This window comes from Schistocerca cancellata, chromosome 2, assembly GCF_023864275.1.
Source record: "Schistocerca cancellata isolate TAMUIC-IGC-003103 chromosome 2, iqSchCanc2.1, whole genome shotgun sequence".
In the NCBI taxonomy this organism is placed as follows: Eukaryota; Metazoa; Arthropoda; class Insecta; order Orthoptera; family Acrididae; genus Schistocerca; species Schistocerca cancellata.
The window spans coordinates 744701194-744720276 of NC_064627.1; the positions used below are offsets into that span (position 1 = coordinate 744701194).

The window sequence follows — 19083 nt, forward strand, 5'->3', positions numbered from 1 at the left end:
CCAACCCCTCCGTCTAACCTCCTGACTACATATAGCTGCCCTATCCTCTTTCCACCTCGTCCCTCCGCGCTCCCCAATGGCACATCACTGTCGGCCACGCGTACCCTACTATCCTTTCCCCTCCTTCCCCCCAGCCTCCTCCTATCCCCACTCAGTTGCCACTCCTATCATGCACTGGTGCTGCTGCTTGTAGTGTGGCCTCAGTTGCCTGAAACTGCAGTCATGTGTGTGTGAGTTGCATTTGCGTGAGTGTGTGTGTGTGTGTGTGTGTGTGTGTGTGTGTGTGTGTGTTTGCTTGCTATCTAATTCTGATGAACTATTATTTGGGACAGTCATTTTGTTGTACCTATCTGCAACTCAGCCTCTCCGCTATATGGTGAGCAGCAATTTTTCCTTTTCACGAAATTGAACTATTTAAATATATTTAAATTTAACAATTAATAATTTAACATTGCGAGGAATAAAAAAGATGATGTTAGCAATGGGTATCAAACTGGAGCCAGTGAATTGCCAGTCAGTGTACATCTACATCTACATCTACAACCATACTCCGCAAGCCACCTGACGGTGTGTGGCGGAGGGTACCTTGAGTACCCCTATCAGTTCTCCCTTCTATTCCAGTCTCGCATTGTTCGTGGAAGGAAGGATTGTCGGTATGCCTCTGTGTGGGCTCTAATCTCTCAGATTTTATCCTCATTGTCTCTTTGCGAGATATACGTAGGTGGGAGCAATATACTGCTTGACTCCTAGGTGAAGGTATGTTCTCAAAATTTCAACAAAAGCCCATACCGAGCTACTGAGCGTCTCTCCTGCAGAGTCTTCCACTGTAGTTTATCTATCATCTCCGTAACGCTTTCGCGATTACTAAATGATCCTGTAACGAAGCGCGCTGCTCTCTGTTGGATCTTCTCTATCTCTTCTATCAACCCTATCTGGTACGGATCCCGCACTTGTGGTGAGCAATGTTCAAGCAGTGGGCGAACAAGTGTACTGTAACCTACTTCCTTTGTTTTTGGACTGCATTTCCTTAGGATTCTTCCAACGAATCTCAGTCTGGCATCTGCTTTACCGATGATCAACTTTATATGATCATTCCATTTTAAATCACTCCTAATGCGTACTCCCAGATAATTTATGGAATTAACTGCTTCCAGTTGCTCACCTCCTATATTGTAGCTAAATGATAAGGGATCTTTCTTTCTATGTATTCGCAGCACTTTACACTTGTCTACATTGAGATTCAATTGCCATTCCCTGCACCATGCGTCAATTCGCTGCAGATCCTCCTGCATTTCAGTACAATTTTCCATTGTTACAACCTCTCGATATACCACAGCATCATCCGCAAAAAGCCTCAGTGAACTTCTGATGTCATCCACAAGGTCGTTTATGTATAATGTGAATAGCAATGGTCCTACGACATTCCCCTGCGGCACACCTGAAATCACTCTTACTTCAGAAGACTTCTCTCCATTGAGAATGACATGCTGCGTTCTGTTATCTAGGAACTCTTCAATCCAATCACACAATTGGTCTGATAGTCCATATGCTCTTACTTTGTTCAAGAAACGACTGTGGGGAACTGTATCGAACGCCTTGCGGAAGTCAAGAAACATGGCATCTACCTGGGAACCCGTGTCTGTGGCCCTCTGAGTCTTGTGGACGAATAGCGCAAGCTGGTTTTCACACGATTGTCTTTTTCAAAACCCATGCTAATTCCTACAGAGTAGGTTTCTAGTCTCCAGAAAAGTCATTATACTCGAACATAATATGTGTTCCAAAATTCTACAACTGATCGACATTAGAGATATAGGTCTATAGTTTTGCACATCTGTTCGACATCCCTTCTTGAAAACGGGGATGACCTGTGCCCTTTTCCAATCCTTTGTAATGCTACGCTCTTCTAGAGACCTACGGTACACGGCTGCAAGAAGGGGAGCAAGTTCATTCGTGTACTCTGTGTAAAATCGAACTGGCATCCCATCAGGTTCAGCGGCCTTTCCTCTTTTGAGTGATTTTAATTGTTTCTCTATCCCTCTGTCATCTATTTCGATATCTACCATTTTGTCATCTGTGTGACAATCTAGAGAAGGAACAACAGTGCAGTCTTCCTCTGTGAAACAGCTTTGGAAAACAACATTTAGTATTTCGGCCTTTAGTCTGTCATCCTCTGTTTCAGTACCATTTTGGTCACAGAGTGTTTGTCTGCAAGTCTTTGGCTATGTTTATGTTCGCTGTGAAGTTCCCTTTGCTTCCGCAGCAGTTTTCTAACTCGGTTGTTGTACCACAGTGGCTCTTTTCCATCTCTTACGATCTTGCTTGGTACATACTCATCTAACACATATTGTATGATGGTTTTGAACTTTATCCTCAACACTATCTGTACTTGAGACAAAACTTTTGTGTTGAGCCATCAGGTACTCTGAAATCTGCTTTTTGTCAGCTTTGCTAAACAGAAAAATCTTTCTACCTTTTTTAATATTTTTATTTACGGCTGAAATCATCGATGTAGTAACCGCTTATGATCGCTGATTCCCTGTTCTGCGTTAACTGTTTCAAATAGTTCAGGTCTGTTTGTCACCAGAAGGTCTAATATGTTATTGCCACGAGTCGGTCCTCTGTTTAACTGCTCAAGGTAGTTTTCAGATAAAGCACTTAAAAAAATTGCACTGGATTCTTTGTCCCTGCCACCTGTTATGAACGTTTGAGTCTCCCAGTCTATATCCGGCAAATTAAAATCTCCACCCAGAACTATAACATGGTGGGGAAATCTACTCGAAATATTTTCCAAATTACCCTTCAGGTGCTCAGCCACAACAGCTGCTGAGCCAGGGGGCCTATAGAGACATCAAATTACCATGTCTGAGCCTGCTTTAACCATGACCTTCACCCAAATTATTTCACATTTCGGATCTCCGTGAATTTCCTTCGATACTATTGCACTTCTTATTGCTATAAACACGCCTCCCCCTTCACTGTCCATCCTGTCTCTGTGGTATACATTCCAATCTGAGTTTAGAATTTCATTACTGTTTACATCTGGTTTCAGCCAACTTTCTGTCCCTAGTACTATGTGGGCATTGTGACCGTTCATTAATGAGAGCTGTTCTGGGACCTTTCTATAGACGCTCCTGCAGTTTACTATTAGCAGATTAATATTGTTATTCCCTGTTGCATTTTGCCTACTCCTACCTTGCCGCATTTCAGGAGGCGTCTTGTTGGGCCTAGGGAGGGAATTCTCTAACCTAAAAAACCCACATGTTCATTCCACACATACTCCGCTACCCTTGTAGCGGCTTCCTGCATGTAGTGCACGCCTGACCTATTCAGGGGGACCCTACATTTCTCCACCCGATAGTGGAGGTCAAGAAATTTGCACCCCAGATCTCCGCAGAATCGTCTGAGCCTCTGGTTCAAGCCTTCCACTTGGCTCCAAACCAGAGGACCACGATCGGTTCTGGGAATGATACTACAGATAGTTAGCTCAGATCCCACCCCACGAGCAAGGCTTTCCGCCTTCACCAACTCCGCCAACCGCCTGTATGAACTGAGGATGACCTCTGAACTCAGACGGCAGGAGTCTGGTGCTGACATGAGCAACAATTTGCAGTCGGGTGCACGCAGTGCTCTCTATCGCCGTGGGCAGGGCCTCCTCCACATCTTGGATGAGACCCCCCGGCAAGCAGACAGAGTGAACACTGGGCTTCTTCCCCGACCTTTCCACTATTTCCCTAAGGGGCTCCATCACTCGCCTAACATTGGCGCTCCCAATCACTAATAAACCCCTCCCCCCGCGTGCCTGCTCGGACCTTGCTGAAGGAGTGGCCACATGTCCACTCACAGGCAGAGCGGACGATGCCACATGGCCACTCTCCACATTGGCCGGAATCTACTTGACCACTTGGCCCCATCACTGTTAGGTCAACTGCTACTCAAAAATCCCTCATACTCTGCATTTGCACAGTACTCTACACGCACTTTGAAAGAAAAATACTGGCCTTTTGCTCTGAGAAATGTAGTACTCATAGTGCCAGAAGTCACATCAGAGCATACATAATAGAAAGCAGCTTCCTTCTCTGAGACGATCACAGCATGGCTGACCATCATTTCAGCGCTCGACACTGGTTTCTAATTATTGTGGAGAGAACACCACAAAACATATCTTCATATGTTTTATTTGCACATTAGCATAAATTAAAAGAGAAATAGTGTAAATTTAGTGTGATACTTGGTCCACATTTGAAGAGAAGCGGCATAATGTTAGTGTGATATTTGCAGTTTGCTGTGGCAAATTAGCACATGATAACGGGCCGCCCCTTGCAGAAAGGCCATGACTGATGCCCAGTCTAGTCTGTGACTAGGAGAGAGTTGCTAATTCAGTTTAGGTTACATTTACAATCACAGATTTGGATTGATAAAGATTCTTTAACAGGTCTTTTTTGAAAGGTAACTGCCTGAATAGAATACAGGACTATTGACTGGTTGGGGCAGGGAAATTTTCAGGCTCTTGGATTAATTATTGCTAACAATTTGCAAGATGGCAATATTCTGTAGTGGGTCCAAGCTGTTACATTGAATTTCGAGCTGTGGCTACTTTGGAGCACTATGATACAAGGCTTTCACATCCTCGCAGAATTGGCATCACTTCAGTCTCCCAACAGTAGTCACAGGTTGGCTACAGGACCCTCTCTCTGTTGTCAGATGCTTATGTGGTGAAGTGCACGAGTCTATGTGAGGTGCCCGAATATACAGAAGTGCTGAGGGGTGCTCTCACCACCTCATTTCATTGCAGTTCTTAGATGGGACCACCCTACTGTGGTAGCAGCAGTGAGGGTGTTGCACCATTTTCAGAGCCAGTGTGCTTGAATACCTTACTTGGTATCATCCATAGTTAGAGCAGTTGGGTTTACTACCACAGTTTCTGAATAAAATGCTCTAATTAATATCAGTCATGATTTCGAAGCAATGCAACTCTTTGCACAAAGATCAACAGGCAGGATGACTTTTTCTGTGCAGATACGATAAGCTAGTTTGTACCACCTCTGTCTGCACTATAGTTCAAATGCAGATATCATGGTTGTCAACTGTTTCCCCTTTGATTAAATATCTAAAGTATCTTCATGACTTTTCTTTTAGCACACTCCCAAATGGGCTGGAGAAGTAATTCATATTCCAGTTCTTGAAAGTTTATTGTTTCGTCTTGACCTGCAACAAGATGTTGGCATGCCAGGTCATTTCTTTAATTGTAAGTGATCAGTCTCATGTAGAAGACAACAAGCTACCTTACATTTCATGTGTTTTATGGTGAATATATCTGAATTATGTACCAGATTTGTCTGTTTGCTGGTCTAGAGCATTCCTCTGTTGCCCTATATAAATGAGTTTTCATTTAGCAATTGAAATCCTGGCTAGATAAGAACCAGCCCAATGCCACCACAGTTGAGGGAACAGAAGATTGGCATGTAAAGTTAATTTTCCAGCTAATTGGGAATCAGCAGCAGACAGCTAATTAACTCAGTTTCACATTACTGTTCGTCCAGTTTCAGTAAACAGCTACTATTACCTTGCAATGGGTAACAAATACAGTAACAGGCAAATACTATGGTTGTTGTCTGAGTGAGAAAATAAAAGAGAAGGTGAAGAACCCTGTTTCTTCGCGTCAATGCAACTACACATAAAGATATTTTGGTAGTGTGAAAACTGAGGAATTTAAAATACAAAATGTTGGAAAATTCATTCTGTTGATCAAACTTGCACCCTCTGTTTTTCATCTCCCCAAATCTAAAAACAGTTTATGACTCAAAAATGTTTTGAGTCCAAGTAAAGTTTATGAAAACTGTTGTTGTGTATTTTGCAGTACTTTCAGAATTACATTACTGTGGTGGAATCTACTCATTGAGAAAATGTTGGACAAACAATATTGGCCTATAAGTGGACTGTATTGGGGAGGAAATATAAATTTATTTGCTAAAAATACAGTATTCTACTGGCAGTCAGGAACTTTTCAGCCTTTTCTTATAGCCATGGAGACGCAAGTGCTGAGTAAGTGGATTGAGGACCTGCTTTTGTTTAGTAGCTCATTAGAAAGTCTTGCATCTCTAGAAAGAGCAGATCACTACGCATAGAACTTCCATTGTCATACCTCAGCAAAAGATCTTGCTGAGAACCAGAGAAAATTCTGGTTCTACAAAGCATCACTAAGTGGTTTGAAGGCTACTAGCCAGTATCCAGTCATGTGTTGAGCAGTCCGCTGTGAAAATAGAAGACACCAAAAAGGAAGCTAAAGATTTAAATTTTGCACTTAAAAATCATTCCAGCAGTAGGATTGTAGAGATATACCAGTTTGACCATTGCACAGGCTCCTGTGTGGAGAAGATAGAAATAGGTGTCTGTGGCATTGAGAAGCAACTGAAAAAGTTAAAGACAAAGAGGTCACCAGGTTCAGATGGAATCCCACTTCGGTTTTACAGAAAGTACTCTTTGCCATTTATCACAAATCTTTTGCCCAGTGCAAAGTTTCAAGTAACTGGAAAAAAGCATGGGAGACCACTGTCTATAAGAATGGTAAAAGACATACAAAATTATGTAACAATGTCCCTGAAGTTGGTTTCCTGCAAAATTTGTGAGCGTATTCTAAGTTTGACTATAGTAAATTTCCCTGAGACAGAAAAGCTTCTGTCACAAGTCAGCAAACCTTTAAAACGCATAGCTCATCAAAACTCAGCTTGTTCATTTTTTGCACAATATCCTATGAACCATAGAGGAAGGGGAGTAGGTAGATTCCATATTCCTGGATTTCTGGAAGGTGTTTGATCAGTGCCTCACTGCAGACAGTTTGTGAAGATTGAAGCACATGGAATATCTTCTCAGATATATGAGTGGCCCAAAGACTTTTTAAATAATAGAAGTCAGTATACTGCCCTGCATGACAAGTCTCTATTAGCGACAAGAATATCATCACTAGTGCCCAAGAGAATATTGATTGGGCAGCTCTTGTTTTTTATGTACATAAACTATATGGCAGATAGGGTGAGCAGCAACCTGTAACTATTTATTGATGATACTGTGGTATAAGGGAAAGTATCATTGTTGAGTGACTGTAGGAGGATGTAGAATGGTGCAGAAAGAATTTCTGTTTTGTGCGATGAACAGTGTTCTAAATGTAGAAGCATATGAGTTAAAGCAGATGAATCATAAAACAATTCTTTAATATCTGCATACAGTATTAGTAGTGTGCTGCTGGACACAGTGATGTCGATTAAATACATAACAATGGAAATCCCAGGTTGGAATATCAACAATATTGATATTGGAATATCAACAATATTATGAAAATATGCTCACCTTAAAGATGTTAAATATAAGCTTCTGGCCAAAGGCTTCTTCAGAAAAGAAAAACGTACTCACATTCACACAAGCAAGCACACTTCAGACACACATGATGATTATCTCTGACCACTCCAGCCAGACTGCAACAGAAACGCGTCAGACAGGATCAACAATCCGGGCCTTTGCAGGGAAGGGTAGCACGGTATGGATGGGGGAAGAGAAATTGGCACTGCCTGGCAGAGTGTGCAGGGACTAAAAGTAGCAGGACAAGGCTACCAGTCACAGCATTGAGAGGCAGCAGGGAAAGGAGAGAGAGAGAGAGAGAGAGAGAGAGAGAGAGAGAGAGAGAGAGAGAGAGAGAGAGTGAGTGAGTGGGGGGGGGGGGCAGAGAAAAGGAGAGGGACAGAGAAGGGAAGAAAGAAAGATTAGTAGGCATGCCAACAGAGAGCAGTGCACAATGAGGGTGAGGCGAAGAGAATAGTGAGGAAGTGACTGGACAGAGGGGACAGAAACAGTTGGGAGGAGGTTGTGGGCACAGCAGATTACTGTAGGTCGAGGCTGAATGTTTTCAGGAGCACAGAATGTGTTGTAAGGATTATGGATAACTCCCATCTGCACATTTTGGAAAAGCTGATGGTAGAATGGGGGGAATCCTGATAGGCAGGATTGTGTAGCAACTATTGAAATCGAGCAGGTTTTGTACATCTGCGTGTTATGCGACAGGGTGGTCCAGTTTGTTGTTCGCCAGAATTTGGTGGTGGCTATCATCCTGGGGACAGCTGGTTGGTAGTCATACCAACATAAAAAACTGACCATTGATTGCAGCAGAGCTGATATATAACGTGGCTGCTCTCACAGTTGGCCTGACCTCTGAAGGGGTAGGATAAACCTATGACAGGTCTTGGATAGGGAGTGCTGCATGGGTAGATTGGGCTGGGTTTGCACCTGGGTCTTCCACAGGGATATTATCCTCGTGGCAAGGGGTTGGGTTTGGGAGTGGCATAGGGGTGGACTGGGATGTTGTGGAGGTTGGATGGGCAATGGAACACCACTTCAGGAGAGGTGGGAAGGATCTTGGTTAGGGTATTCCTAATTTCATGGCATGGTGATAGATAATCAAAGTCCTGATGAGTGATGTGATTCAGTTGATCCATTCTTGGGTGTTATTTGAAGACGAAGGTGGTGCTCCTTTGTACCTGGTTCTTTGGGGTTGCGGGAGGATTTGTGGTATGTAGGGATATGGAATGGAAAATCTGTTTGTAGACTAGTTCTGGGGATAGTGTCTGTCTTAGAAGGTCTTTGTAAGACGTCCAGCATACTGGGCAAGGGAGCTCCCGTCACTGCAGATACTCCATCCGCAGGTGGCCAGGCTGTATGGGAGGGATTTTTTGGTACTGAAGGAATGACAACTGTCAAAATGCAGGTACTGATGGTGGTGGTGAGTTTAATGTGGACAGAGGTGTGGATGGAGCCATCAGAGAGGAGAAGGTCAAAAATTTGAAGGTACACCCATGCACCATGATGTTTCCCTACATCATAACACCTGGACCCCCAAAATGATCCTGTTCAACGATGGTCATGGATGCATTATATGTTACACCTCTCAGCGTATGAGGGTACATCCAGAATCACTGCTCAGACTGAATCTGCTCTCAACTGAGAAGAGCACATGACACCAATCCTCTTTGATCATCCAATCCATTTGCTCTTGCATCACAAATAGTGCTGCTGTTGTGTGGGTGTTAACAGAACACAGTTTATTGGCCATCAGGCAAAGAGACCACTGCCATGCAGTCACTTTGCCACTGTTGAGTGTGAGACTGTATGCCTTTCAATCCTGTTAAATGTGGTTGCAATTGCATCTGCTGTTTGACTTGGAAACATTCTTGCCTCTTGCACAATGTGGCTGTCAACTGCTGCTGCAGTTGACCATGGTCAACCACCACCTCTCCTTCAAGCAGCAGTGCTTGTGGTTTGGAATGCTGCCCATGCACATGAAACAATTCTGTGAGCAGTAACGAACTCTTGAGCTACACTGGTACACTTCATCTTTCTCCCTGTTTCATGATGATTCTTCTCCAGGTGTAGTTATCCATATTTTGTCTCCAGATCATGCTGTAATGAAGTACACCACCATAGTGCACTGTAATGGACTGCTGATACACAAATACAGTCTTTCCCCATTCCTTCAGCTGCCTCGTGTTGCAGGACCAGCCCCATCTGGTGCTGTAGTCTCGCTGATCTCGTTCCATGTGACACCAAGCTTTCTGTGCACAACTCGCAGACCTCTGGCAGCAAGCCCCCTCACTTTCATTCATTTTTACTGAGGAGTTAATATATTATGTTACTTTATCTGCCTCATTCGTAGGTTCTGCAGAGCAGTACAGAGCACTAGTGTGACTCATTCTTGAAATATTGCTTGAGTGTTTTGGATCCCCACCAGATCAGATTAATGGAAGACATTGAAACAGTTGGGAGGCATGCTGCTGAATTTACTAGTACATATTATGTTCAATATACACACAAATATTACAGAGATGCTTTGCGAACTCAAATGGGAGACCTTGGAGGAAAGACGACATTGTTTTCGCAAGAAACTATTGAGAAAATTTAAAAAATCTTTATTTGCAGCTGACTGTCTAGCAAACCACATAATTGTCACAAAAGTTAATGTAATCTATTACACTGTGAAGGAAAAAATGATTGAAACGAGTTTTGTCAGTGCATTGGATATATAATAATACATAAACATGTAGTACTGCAGAGCTGAACATGAGTCCTGCCTCAGAGTAGCTAACATGTGAAGCAGCCAGAGCCTCCAAATGCAGTATGTAACGAAAGATGGGCTGGATGTGTTCCTGGTGAAGTGCTCTCTTCACAGTTTGTCAGAGAGGCCACCAACACCAACAATGACTGTTGGAGGACTGCAGTGAAAAAGTTGTTGATGAACTATGGCCTAGAAATATTTGGCGGGTGATAGGGCAAGTGAACTTTCAGGCCATAATAGCAGTGATTCCTGTCTTCGTAGCTCTCAATACATACGAATCTAGATTACACGCTTTGTATAATGGCCTCCTAAACAACCAAATTGGTATTTGTCTGCTGTGTCAGCTCAGCAATGGAGGCTGCAATATTGATATCACCACACTTACATGTAACACTCAAGTACATCATTTTAGGACAAGTTGTACCAAGATTTTGCCAACCAGCATGGTAGGAACGGTATGTAAAGTGTACTTTGTAGTGGAATGTCTTCTCTGTTTTGGGACAATGTAAACTAACATAATGGCATACATATTATGATCCCAGCCCACAGTAGATAAAATGGGACAATTGATGCAGAGAGATCTGCTGTGCTGTGATCGCAGTGCATGTTGCTATGCCTGCTTGTTCATGTGTACAACCCTTTTCTACCCACTGGTTCCACTCGCCTGACTGCTAAGCAGCATATCGTGATATTAAAAACCCATCTCACAGACTTTGACATCACTTGCTTTACGTTTCTGTATTATTTTTTGGATTTTTATTAAATAAGCTACTATAACAGACATTTCTAGGCATGTAAGAAAGGGCACTAGCACCTGTGTGCAGATCATTTGTCTGCAGTTTTAACTACTTATTGCTGGTACACTGATCAGCACATCCTGTGAATAGGGAGTGATCTGGGCCATCCTTCCTGTATATTAAAATTTTCACCACAAACAGTAGTGTATGTTGGAAAGTAGGACTGTTTTGTTTTGTGATATTATGTTTTGGTAGGGGGAAAAATGCAGTAAATTGTATTTCAGCCATACACATCCATCTTTGATGTTGTCTGTGAAAACCTTAGCACCGAGAACTTTCTATAAATGTTGTTAAGTGATGTTTTCTTGTCCTGTAATAATTTTGTTTGAATGAACATAAGTACAAAATTGACTTACCATATGCAAAATATACGTGATACAATTTTATTTTTCAATGTGTTAATTACATAACTCATTCTTCCAGCACTTGATGTATTAAAGACTCAAAACAGGAAGGAACTCTTTTACCAGTTTACACCAGTGCTAATACAGGCAATTCCTCGAGAAACAGTGCAAGTCCTCATTGAAAAAGGTCGAAGCCTTAGTCCAACTAAACTACTGCCAGCACTTGTGAGCTGTGATCGTGAGCAGGTTTGTAGAACTGAAAGTTCTTCGGTATTGAAAGAATATTTATTAAAATGAAATATCAGGGTATTGAAGGAAAATCCAATCAAGAAAATAATAAATTTGAGACAGGACTGGTGGCAAGAACTTCCAGGACAAGAAATATGTAGTACTGGCTGTAGATACATAAAAAGTAGAAATGACACACTGCCTAGCTTTAGAAACTAATAGTTCCTTCCTTTGGGAAAAGAGGGAGCAGATTGAGGAAAGTTAAAAAGGAAGGGTAGGTCACTCATACCCCAGAATGAGACAGACCTACCTGTATTGAGGATAGAAGTAGTGTCATTTTTGTTCTTATATGTATCAGCAGTACAACAAAATTTCATTTCCTGGAGGGAAGTAGTGGCCAGAAATTCTGGCTTAAATTTACCAGAACTTTAATAGTCTCTATAGTTAAAAGAAAATGAAAATCTATCCTACACATAACACACAAAATGACAGGTAAAATACATAGCTTATGGTATTACAAGTATTGTTGAAGAACTTCTTCTTGGAAATTAAATACACACACACACATACCTTCTTTATTTTTCTGTCTCCCTCTTTTCTTGCGTTTTTGTCCCCCACCCTCCCTCTCCATCTCATTGCTTCACTATTCTCTCTCTCTCTCTCTCTCTCTCTCTCTCTCTCTCTCTCTCACACACACACACACACACACACACACACACACCCACCCCTTCGTTATGATTCTTTCTCCCCCTCCCTTTTGTTCTTGTCCCCCACTCTTCCTCTCCATCCCTCATTGCTTCTCTATTTTCCCATTCTTCCTCACTGTCACTGCGTGCCAGTATTCAGCAACCACTTTGCAGAGTGAATATCTCATTTTGGTATGGGAGAATTTTTTGTCACCTTTTTTTTTCATAAATGATGCTGCAATTCAAGCAACTCAAATAGCATAACACTGTGATAATTAAATGCAGCTTCGAACGATCCTCCTGCCTTAGTCAAAGTTTTATTGGACACAAGAAATGTGAAGACCATAGAACCCAATTGGAAATTGCAGAAGTGAAGTTATGACAGTGGGAATTTATGACATAATATCTACACTGCTTGATACTAGTTAGGCAGAGGGTACAGGGATACACCAGAAGTCCTTCTGCAGCTCATACACAATCCCCTTGAAAAGATATGATTAATATATTTAGATATTAAAACACTTCCCCACTGAAATACACACATGACTAACAGTAGTTTGTGCCTCCACAGTGACAGTGAAGGGATGTTGACTAGAACTGATACCCCACCACTGGTTGCATCAATACCACTTGAGGTGACCAGTGGTGTTAGTTGCTGGTACTGTTCATCCTGCAGAGGTAAGGTTGGGGTTAGCTTTTTGACATATTCATTACTGCCAGGGATTTCTGAATACAAACAGAGTACCAGTGCATACTGACTACTGTTGACTGTTTAAGATGAAGCTATATGTAACTATTGTATTAAGGATAAGGATGCAGATGTTTTGTTGCATCGAGAGATCATTGATAAGGAATGCCTTATCATTGATAAAGAATGACAATATAGTCTTTTCAATTGTGGGATGACATGGGAAACCTTAGAAATAACATTTGTGTAATACTAATGATTAATGTAAACTACAACACCTGTATTAATAAACATTTCCTAGCAGATTAAAACTGTGTGCTGGACTGAGGCTTGGACTCTGGATCTTTGCCATTGTGGGCAAGTGCTCTACCAACTGAGGTGCCCAAGCATGACTCAACGACCCGTCCTAACTGCTTTACTTCTGCCAGTATCTCATTTTCTCGTTCAAGTCTCAGTCTGGCACACAGTTTTAATCTGCCCAGAAGTTTCATGTCAGCGCACAGTCCGCTGCAGAGTGAAGAAGTTTCATGTCAGCGCACAGTCCGCTGCAGAGTGAAAATTTCATTCTGGATTTATTGTGTTACAGCCAGTTTCATCCGTAGAACATCTTTGTGTTGCTGAGTTGTGCTAAAGTCGTGGTATAAATGATCTTGTCATATGTACTGCTAAACCCAAATCCAGAAACAGTGTCCACAGACATTCTGCCAACTGCCTGGCAAAAGTATGCTGAGCAGGCACAAGAGAACAACACAGCAGGCTGTGTGTGTTTACTGTACTACCACCAGGCAGTCAGCAGAATGTTTGTGATTATTGTTTCTGGATTCGGGTTCAGCCTACAAATGACAACTAGACCATTTATATCATGACTTCAGCACAACTGGGCAACCTGAAGATACTCCAAGAACAAAACTGGTCATACCACAATAAATGTTTAGTTATGCAAGTAAGGTAGTTTTCATTTATCATTAAATTAATGTCTATTGCAGTGCTCAACATAATCAAGATTATTTGTGTAATAACTCACAATGCGTATAGAAGCATTACGAGTTTACCCATGGTCTAGGTGTTTTATCTTCGACTGCTAATCCTGGGTACTGGATTTGAAGCCAGCCACTTCTTAACTTTTGAATAAAAATCATTGACAATGATGGCCAAATATTACTGGCTTAAGAAGTCACCCTCATTATGCCAACAGCCTTATCAAAGAGGGTGAAGCAGCCGACAGAGGCCCAGGACACTCACTGCTCATGGGGTGGGAAATTGACCCTAAAAGGTCAAAGAATCAGATATTAACAATGGCATGAGGATACATAAGGCAGTGGAAACCACTGCATTATAGACACATAATTTAAAATGTGTAATGAAGATATCTCCATTGGTAAGAAATTCTGGATCTGTCCCACATTTGGATCTCCGGAGCAGGACTGCCAATGGGTTGGTGACCATGAGGAGAAAAGTAACTGACCATTGATACGAAAACATTCTATGAGTCATAGCATGGAATGTCAGAAGTTTGAATAAAGTAGGAAAGCTAGAAAATATAAAAAAAAGGATATGAAGAGGCTCAATCTAGATATAGGAGGGGTCAGTGATGTAAAACGGAAAGAAGATAAACATTTCTGGTCAGACAAATATAGGGATATCAACAGCAGCAGAAAACGCAATAATGGGAGTAGGATTTGTGATTAGTGCAGAGAGTGAGTTATGTTAACGGCTCAGTAATAGTGTTGTTCTCACCAGATGCAACAGCAAACCAGTGCCGACTATAATAGTTCAGGTATATGTGCCAACATCACAGGCAGCAGATGGAGAGAGAGAAAGTATATGAGGGTACTGGATGGGTAATCCAGTATGTAAAGGGAGATAAAAATCTAATAATCATGGGGGGCTTGAAAGTGGTTGTAGGTGAAGGAATAGAGGAAAGGGTTACAGGAAAATGTGGGCCTGAAAGTAGGAATGAGAGAGGAGAAAGCCTAATTGAGTTCTGAGATAAATTTGAGATGATAATAGTGAATTCTCTGTTCAAGAGTCACAAGAGGAGGAGGTATACTTGGAAAAGACCCGGAGACACAGGAAGATTCCGGTTGGATTACATCAGGACCAGACAGAGATTCCAACAGCAGATATTGGATTATAAGGAAAAACCAGGTGCAGACATAGACTCAGATCACAATTTAGTAATGATGAAGAGTAAGTTGAAGTCTAAGAGAATTGTCTGGAAGAATCAGTGTTGAAGGAAGTGGGGTACTGAAGTACTGAGGAATGATGAGACCTTTTGAAGTTCACTAATGTTGTGGGTACTGCAATAAGAGATACCAGAGTAGGCAGTTCAGTTGAAGAGGAGTGGACATCTCCCAACGGAACCACAGACCTGTGAACCGGGGATTTTGATGAGTCTTCGGTATGTTGTAGAGGGACATGGCCTGGGTACCTGGCTAGCGGGTTTTCTTGCCATGGCCCCTAGTTCTTGAGAAAATCAATGTTGGTGTTTTATGAGTACCTCCTATATTTGCAACATTTGACACATTTAAACCAAGCGAGTGTACTGTTGCGGCTAAGGTTCATAGGTACTGTGCTTGTGGTACTCATTTGTCAACCCTGTAATGTTTACTTTTACAGGCAGTTAAAATTTTCACAAAAAAAAAAAAAAAAAAAAATTCACAAAATGCTTCTGACTTGCTAAAGACTAACAGGGAAATTGCTTTGAGGGAAGTAGTAGTAGTAGTAGTAGTAGTAGTAGTAGTAGTAGTAGGCTTCTAAGGGACTCGAAGCTCCCGTGCCGATCTCACATGATTCCTTCAGATGCTCCTGTCTTGTGCTGCCTCCTGCCAGTTATTTATTCTGAATCTGGTACAATACAATAATATAATCAAGATAATAAACAATGCAATACAAAAATACATTGCACCAAGTACTCCTGGATCTCCCCCTTGGTCTTTTGCCGTATGGCTTTTCTCTGTACATTCTTAACACAATTTGGTCTTCTTTCATCCTCATCAGATGTCCAGCCCATTGCCATCTTCCAGCATTTATTATATTTACTATTGTTGGTTGTTGTGATAGCTCATGGATTTCTATGTTGTGTCTTCTCTTCCAGCATTGTGATTCATTGTCAGAATGTGGACCAAAGATTTTTCTATAAACTTTATTCCCAAACACTTGTAAATGGTGGTGGTCTGTTTTTGTTAGGCTCCATGTTTCTACCCCATAGATTAGAACTGGTTTAATGATTGTATTATATAACTTTATTTTAGTTTTCCTAATCAGCAGTTTGGACCCTAAGAAATTTTATATTGAATAATAGGCTTGGTTAGTATTTTGCAGTCTCACTTTTATTTCTATATGTCTCTGATTTTGTTCATCTAACACTGAGCCCAGAAATTTGAACGGTTCAACACACTCAAATTTGTGTTCACCAACTATTATTTATTTATTTATTTATTTGAGATAGATCCAGTATGGCATGATTACGTATGGATGTGGAACGAGTCAAAGCAGATACAATATAGATATCATACAATTCAATGCATACTGGTATATTACACATGGTAGATGAATGATTCAAAACTGGTACAATACAATAATATAATCAAGATAATAAACAATGCAATACAAAAATACAATAGTAATAAAAAAACAATACAGATAACAATGACAAAGGAAATAATCCAAATTACTACTCAAATTATTTCTCTCTGTTGAAGAATTCATCTAAAGAGTAGAAACATTTTTCCAGTAGGAATTCCTTTAGCTTTTTTTTTAATAGCATTTTCTTTTCTTTTAGACACTTTATATTACTTGGGAGTGTGTTAAAGATGTTTGTACTTGTGTACTTTACCCCATTTTGTACCAGAGAGAGATTTTTCCATTCACAGTGCATATCACCTTTTCATCTTGTGTTATAATGATGGCATGCCTCATTTGTTTCATATTCAGAGGAATTGAGAAGAGTGAAAGCCATGAGTGAGAGGAGATATTGTGAGGTAGTGGTTAATATACCTAACTGTTCAAAAAGATTTCAGCATGAGGTTCTTGGAGGGACACTACATATAATTCGGACTACTTTATTTTGGCTTACAGAAATTTTTTTTAAAGTGGTGAGTTGCCCCAAAAGATTATTCCATAGCACATCACTGAATGAAAGTAGCCAAAACATGCAGACTTTGATATGTTGATGTCTCCAATTTTGGAGATTATTCGGATGGCAAATGTTGCTGAGCTAAGCTTTTTTAGTGTTTGCTGTATGTGGAATTCCCAGTTGAACCAGCTATCTACGTGAACGCCTAGGAACTTTGTGCACTGAATGCTCTGTAACTGTTGGCTCTCATGTGCAATGTTAATCTCTTCTGGGCTTGTGTAACTGGATTGGAACTGCATGTAATTTGTTTTACTGAGGTTTATTGCTAGAGAATTTGCCGTGAACCAGTTCAGAGCATTTGCAAGTGCTTGGTTGGCATTTAACTCTACGTCAGTGGAAGTTTTTCTGGCTGTCACTGTACTTGTGTCATCTGCAAACATTGTGATATTGCTAGCACTATTTGAGGACAGGGGTAGGTCATTAATATATATATAATAAATAGGAGGGGACCAAGGACTGACCCTTGTGGAACTCCATGATGTACTGTTCCCCAGACAGACTCCACCTCTCCTACTTGGGGATTGTTAACACCTAACACTATTTTTTGTTGTCTGTCTTCTAGATATAGTCTGAGCCAGTTACCCATTTCTCCACGGATTCCATATTGGACTGCTTTTCCTAAAAGTATTGTGCGATTGACACAGTCAAAAGCTTTAGTCAGCTTACAGAATATGCCAACGGGTAATTTTTTCTTGTCAAAGGCATTCTAAAACATTATTTGTAAATGTGTAAATTGCTTCAGTTGTAGATATGCCTAATTGTTGTTTACTAATTAGTGCAAATTTTTCAAGGTGATTGACAATCCTGATGTATATTAATTTTTCAAAGACTTTAGAAAATGCTGTTACAAAAGAGATAGGATGATAGTTGGAAACATCTGTCGGATCACATTTTTTGTAGAGGGGCTTCACAGTAACATACTTCATTCTGTCAGGGAAGATACCTTGATTTAGAGAGGAATTGAATATATGAGCTAGAACTTTAGAGAGTTGATTACATCTGGCTTTTAGCAGTTTGCTGGAAATATTGTCTACACCAAATGAATTTTTCCTTTTTAGAGACACTATGGTTTTTCTTACTTATTGCACGGTTATGGGAGCCATACCCATCATGTCTATAGAGTCAGGGAAAAGTTCTTTCAGAGTTTTTATTGCCTTTTCTGAAAAGCCTTTGCATGCTATTTTCTCAGCAACAGTTAAAAAGTGCCCATTAAAGATTTTAGCTACAATATCTTGATTTTGAACTAGCTTACCTTCATTGTTAAGAGCAATATTTTGGGTCTCTTTGAGGTAATTTGCACTAGTCTTATTTTGTATCGCTTCCCATATAGTTTTGATTTTATTAGTGGAGTTATTAATTTTTGAGCACAGATATATATTTTTTGATTTCTGAATGACTTTGTTCAATATTTTACAGTATTTTGTATAGTTCTTTAAAAGGTTAGGGTCATCTGTTTTTTTTTTTTTTTTTTTTTTTTTTTTTTAGGCAATGTACAACTCTCTCTTCCCTTTGCAAGAAATCCTAATTCCAGTGGTAATCCAAGGATTGTTGGTGGATTTTTTAGTGTGGGTTTTATATATTCTTTTTGGTAAGGTACTTTTAAATATTAGAGCCACTTTATTACTGAAAAGGTTGTATTTGGAACTGGCATTTTCTACATTATATACTGGACTCCAATCTACATTTTGGAAATGTGATTTAAAGATCTCAATAGTTTCATCAGTAGATTTCCTAGTAATTTTCCAGTTGGGACCGCTATTAATCTCACAAATACTGGAATTGTTAATGGTGAGTCTTTGTCATCATGGTCAGAGAGACCATTCAGGACTTGCCTGACAGCTGTATCATCAATCTTGGTTATGTCAATAAATACATTATCAATTAATGATTTTGTTCATGAAGTTATTCTGGTGGGAAAATTTACAACAAAAGCAAGATTATATGAGGACATCAAGTTCTCAAGATCTGCTCTGTCTCTGGAGTTTGTTAGGAAATTTGCATTGAAGTCTCCAACAACTATGACATACCTACTGAGTTTTTTAGATGTGATTGGTTATCCCATTGATCTCTACATCTTTGAACTATCGTGTATTTCATTTTCTCATC

General features: G+C 40.6%; 1 protein-coding gene across 2 annotated transcripts in view; it reads left to right on the top strand.

The window, feature by feature from the left end:
• The window catches only part of LOC126162554 (vacuolar protein sorting-associated protein 18 homolog), a 329211-nt gene that overhangs the window by 137722 nt on the left and 172406 nt on the right, over positions 1 to 19083 (top strand). For both annotated transcript variants that reach the window (XM_049919139.1, XM_049919140.1), the window contains one exon: positions 11317 to 11483. In XM_049919139.1, coding sequence (XP_049775096.1) covers positions 11317 to 11483 — 167 coding nt within the window. The remainder of the gene's footprint in view (positions 1 to 11316; positions 11484 to 19083) is intronic.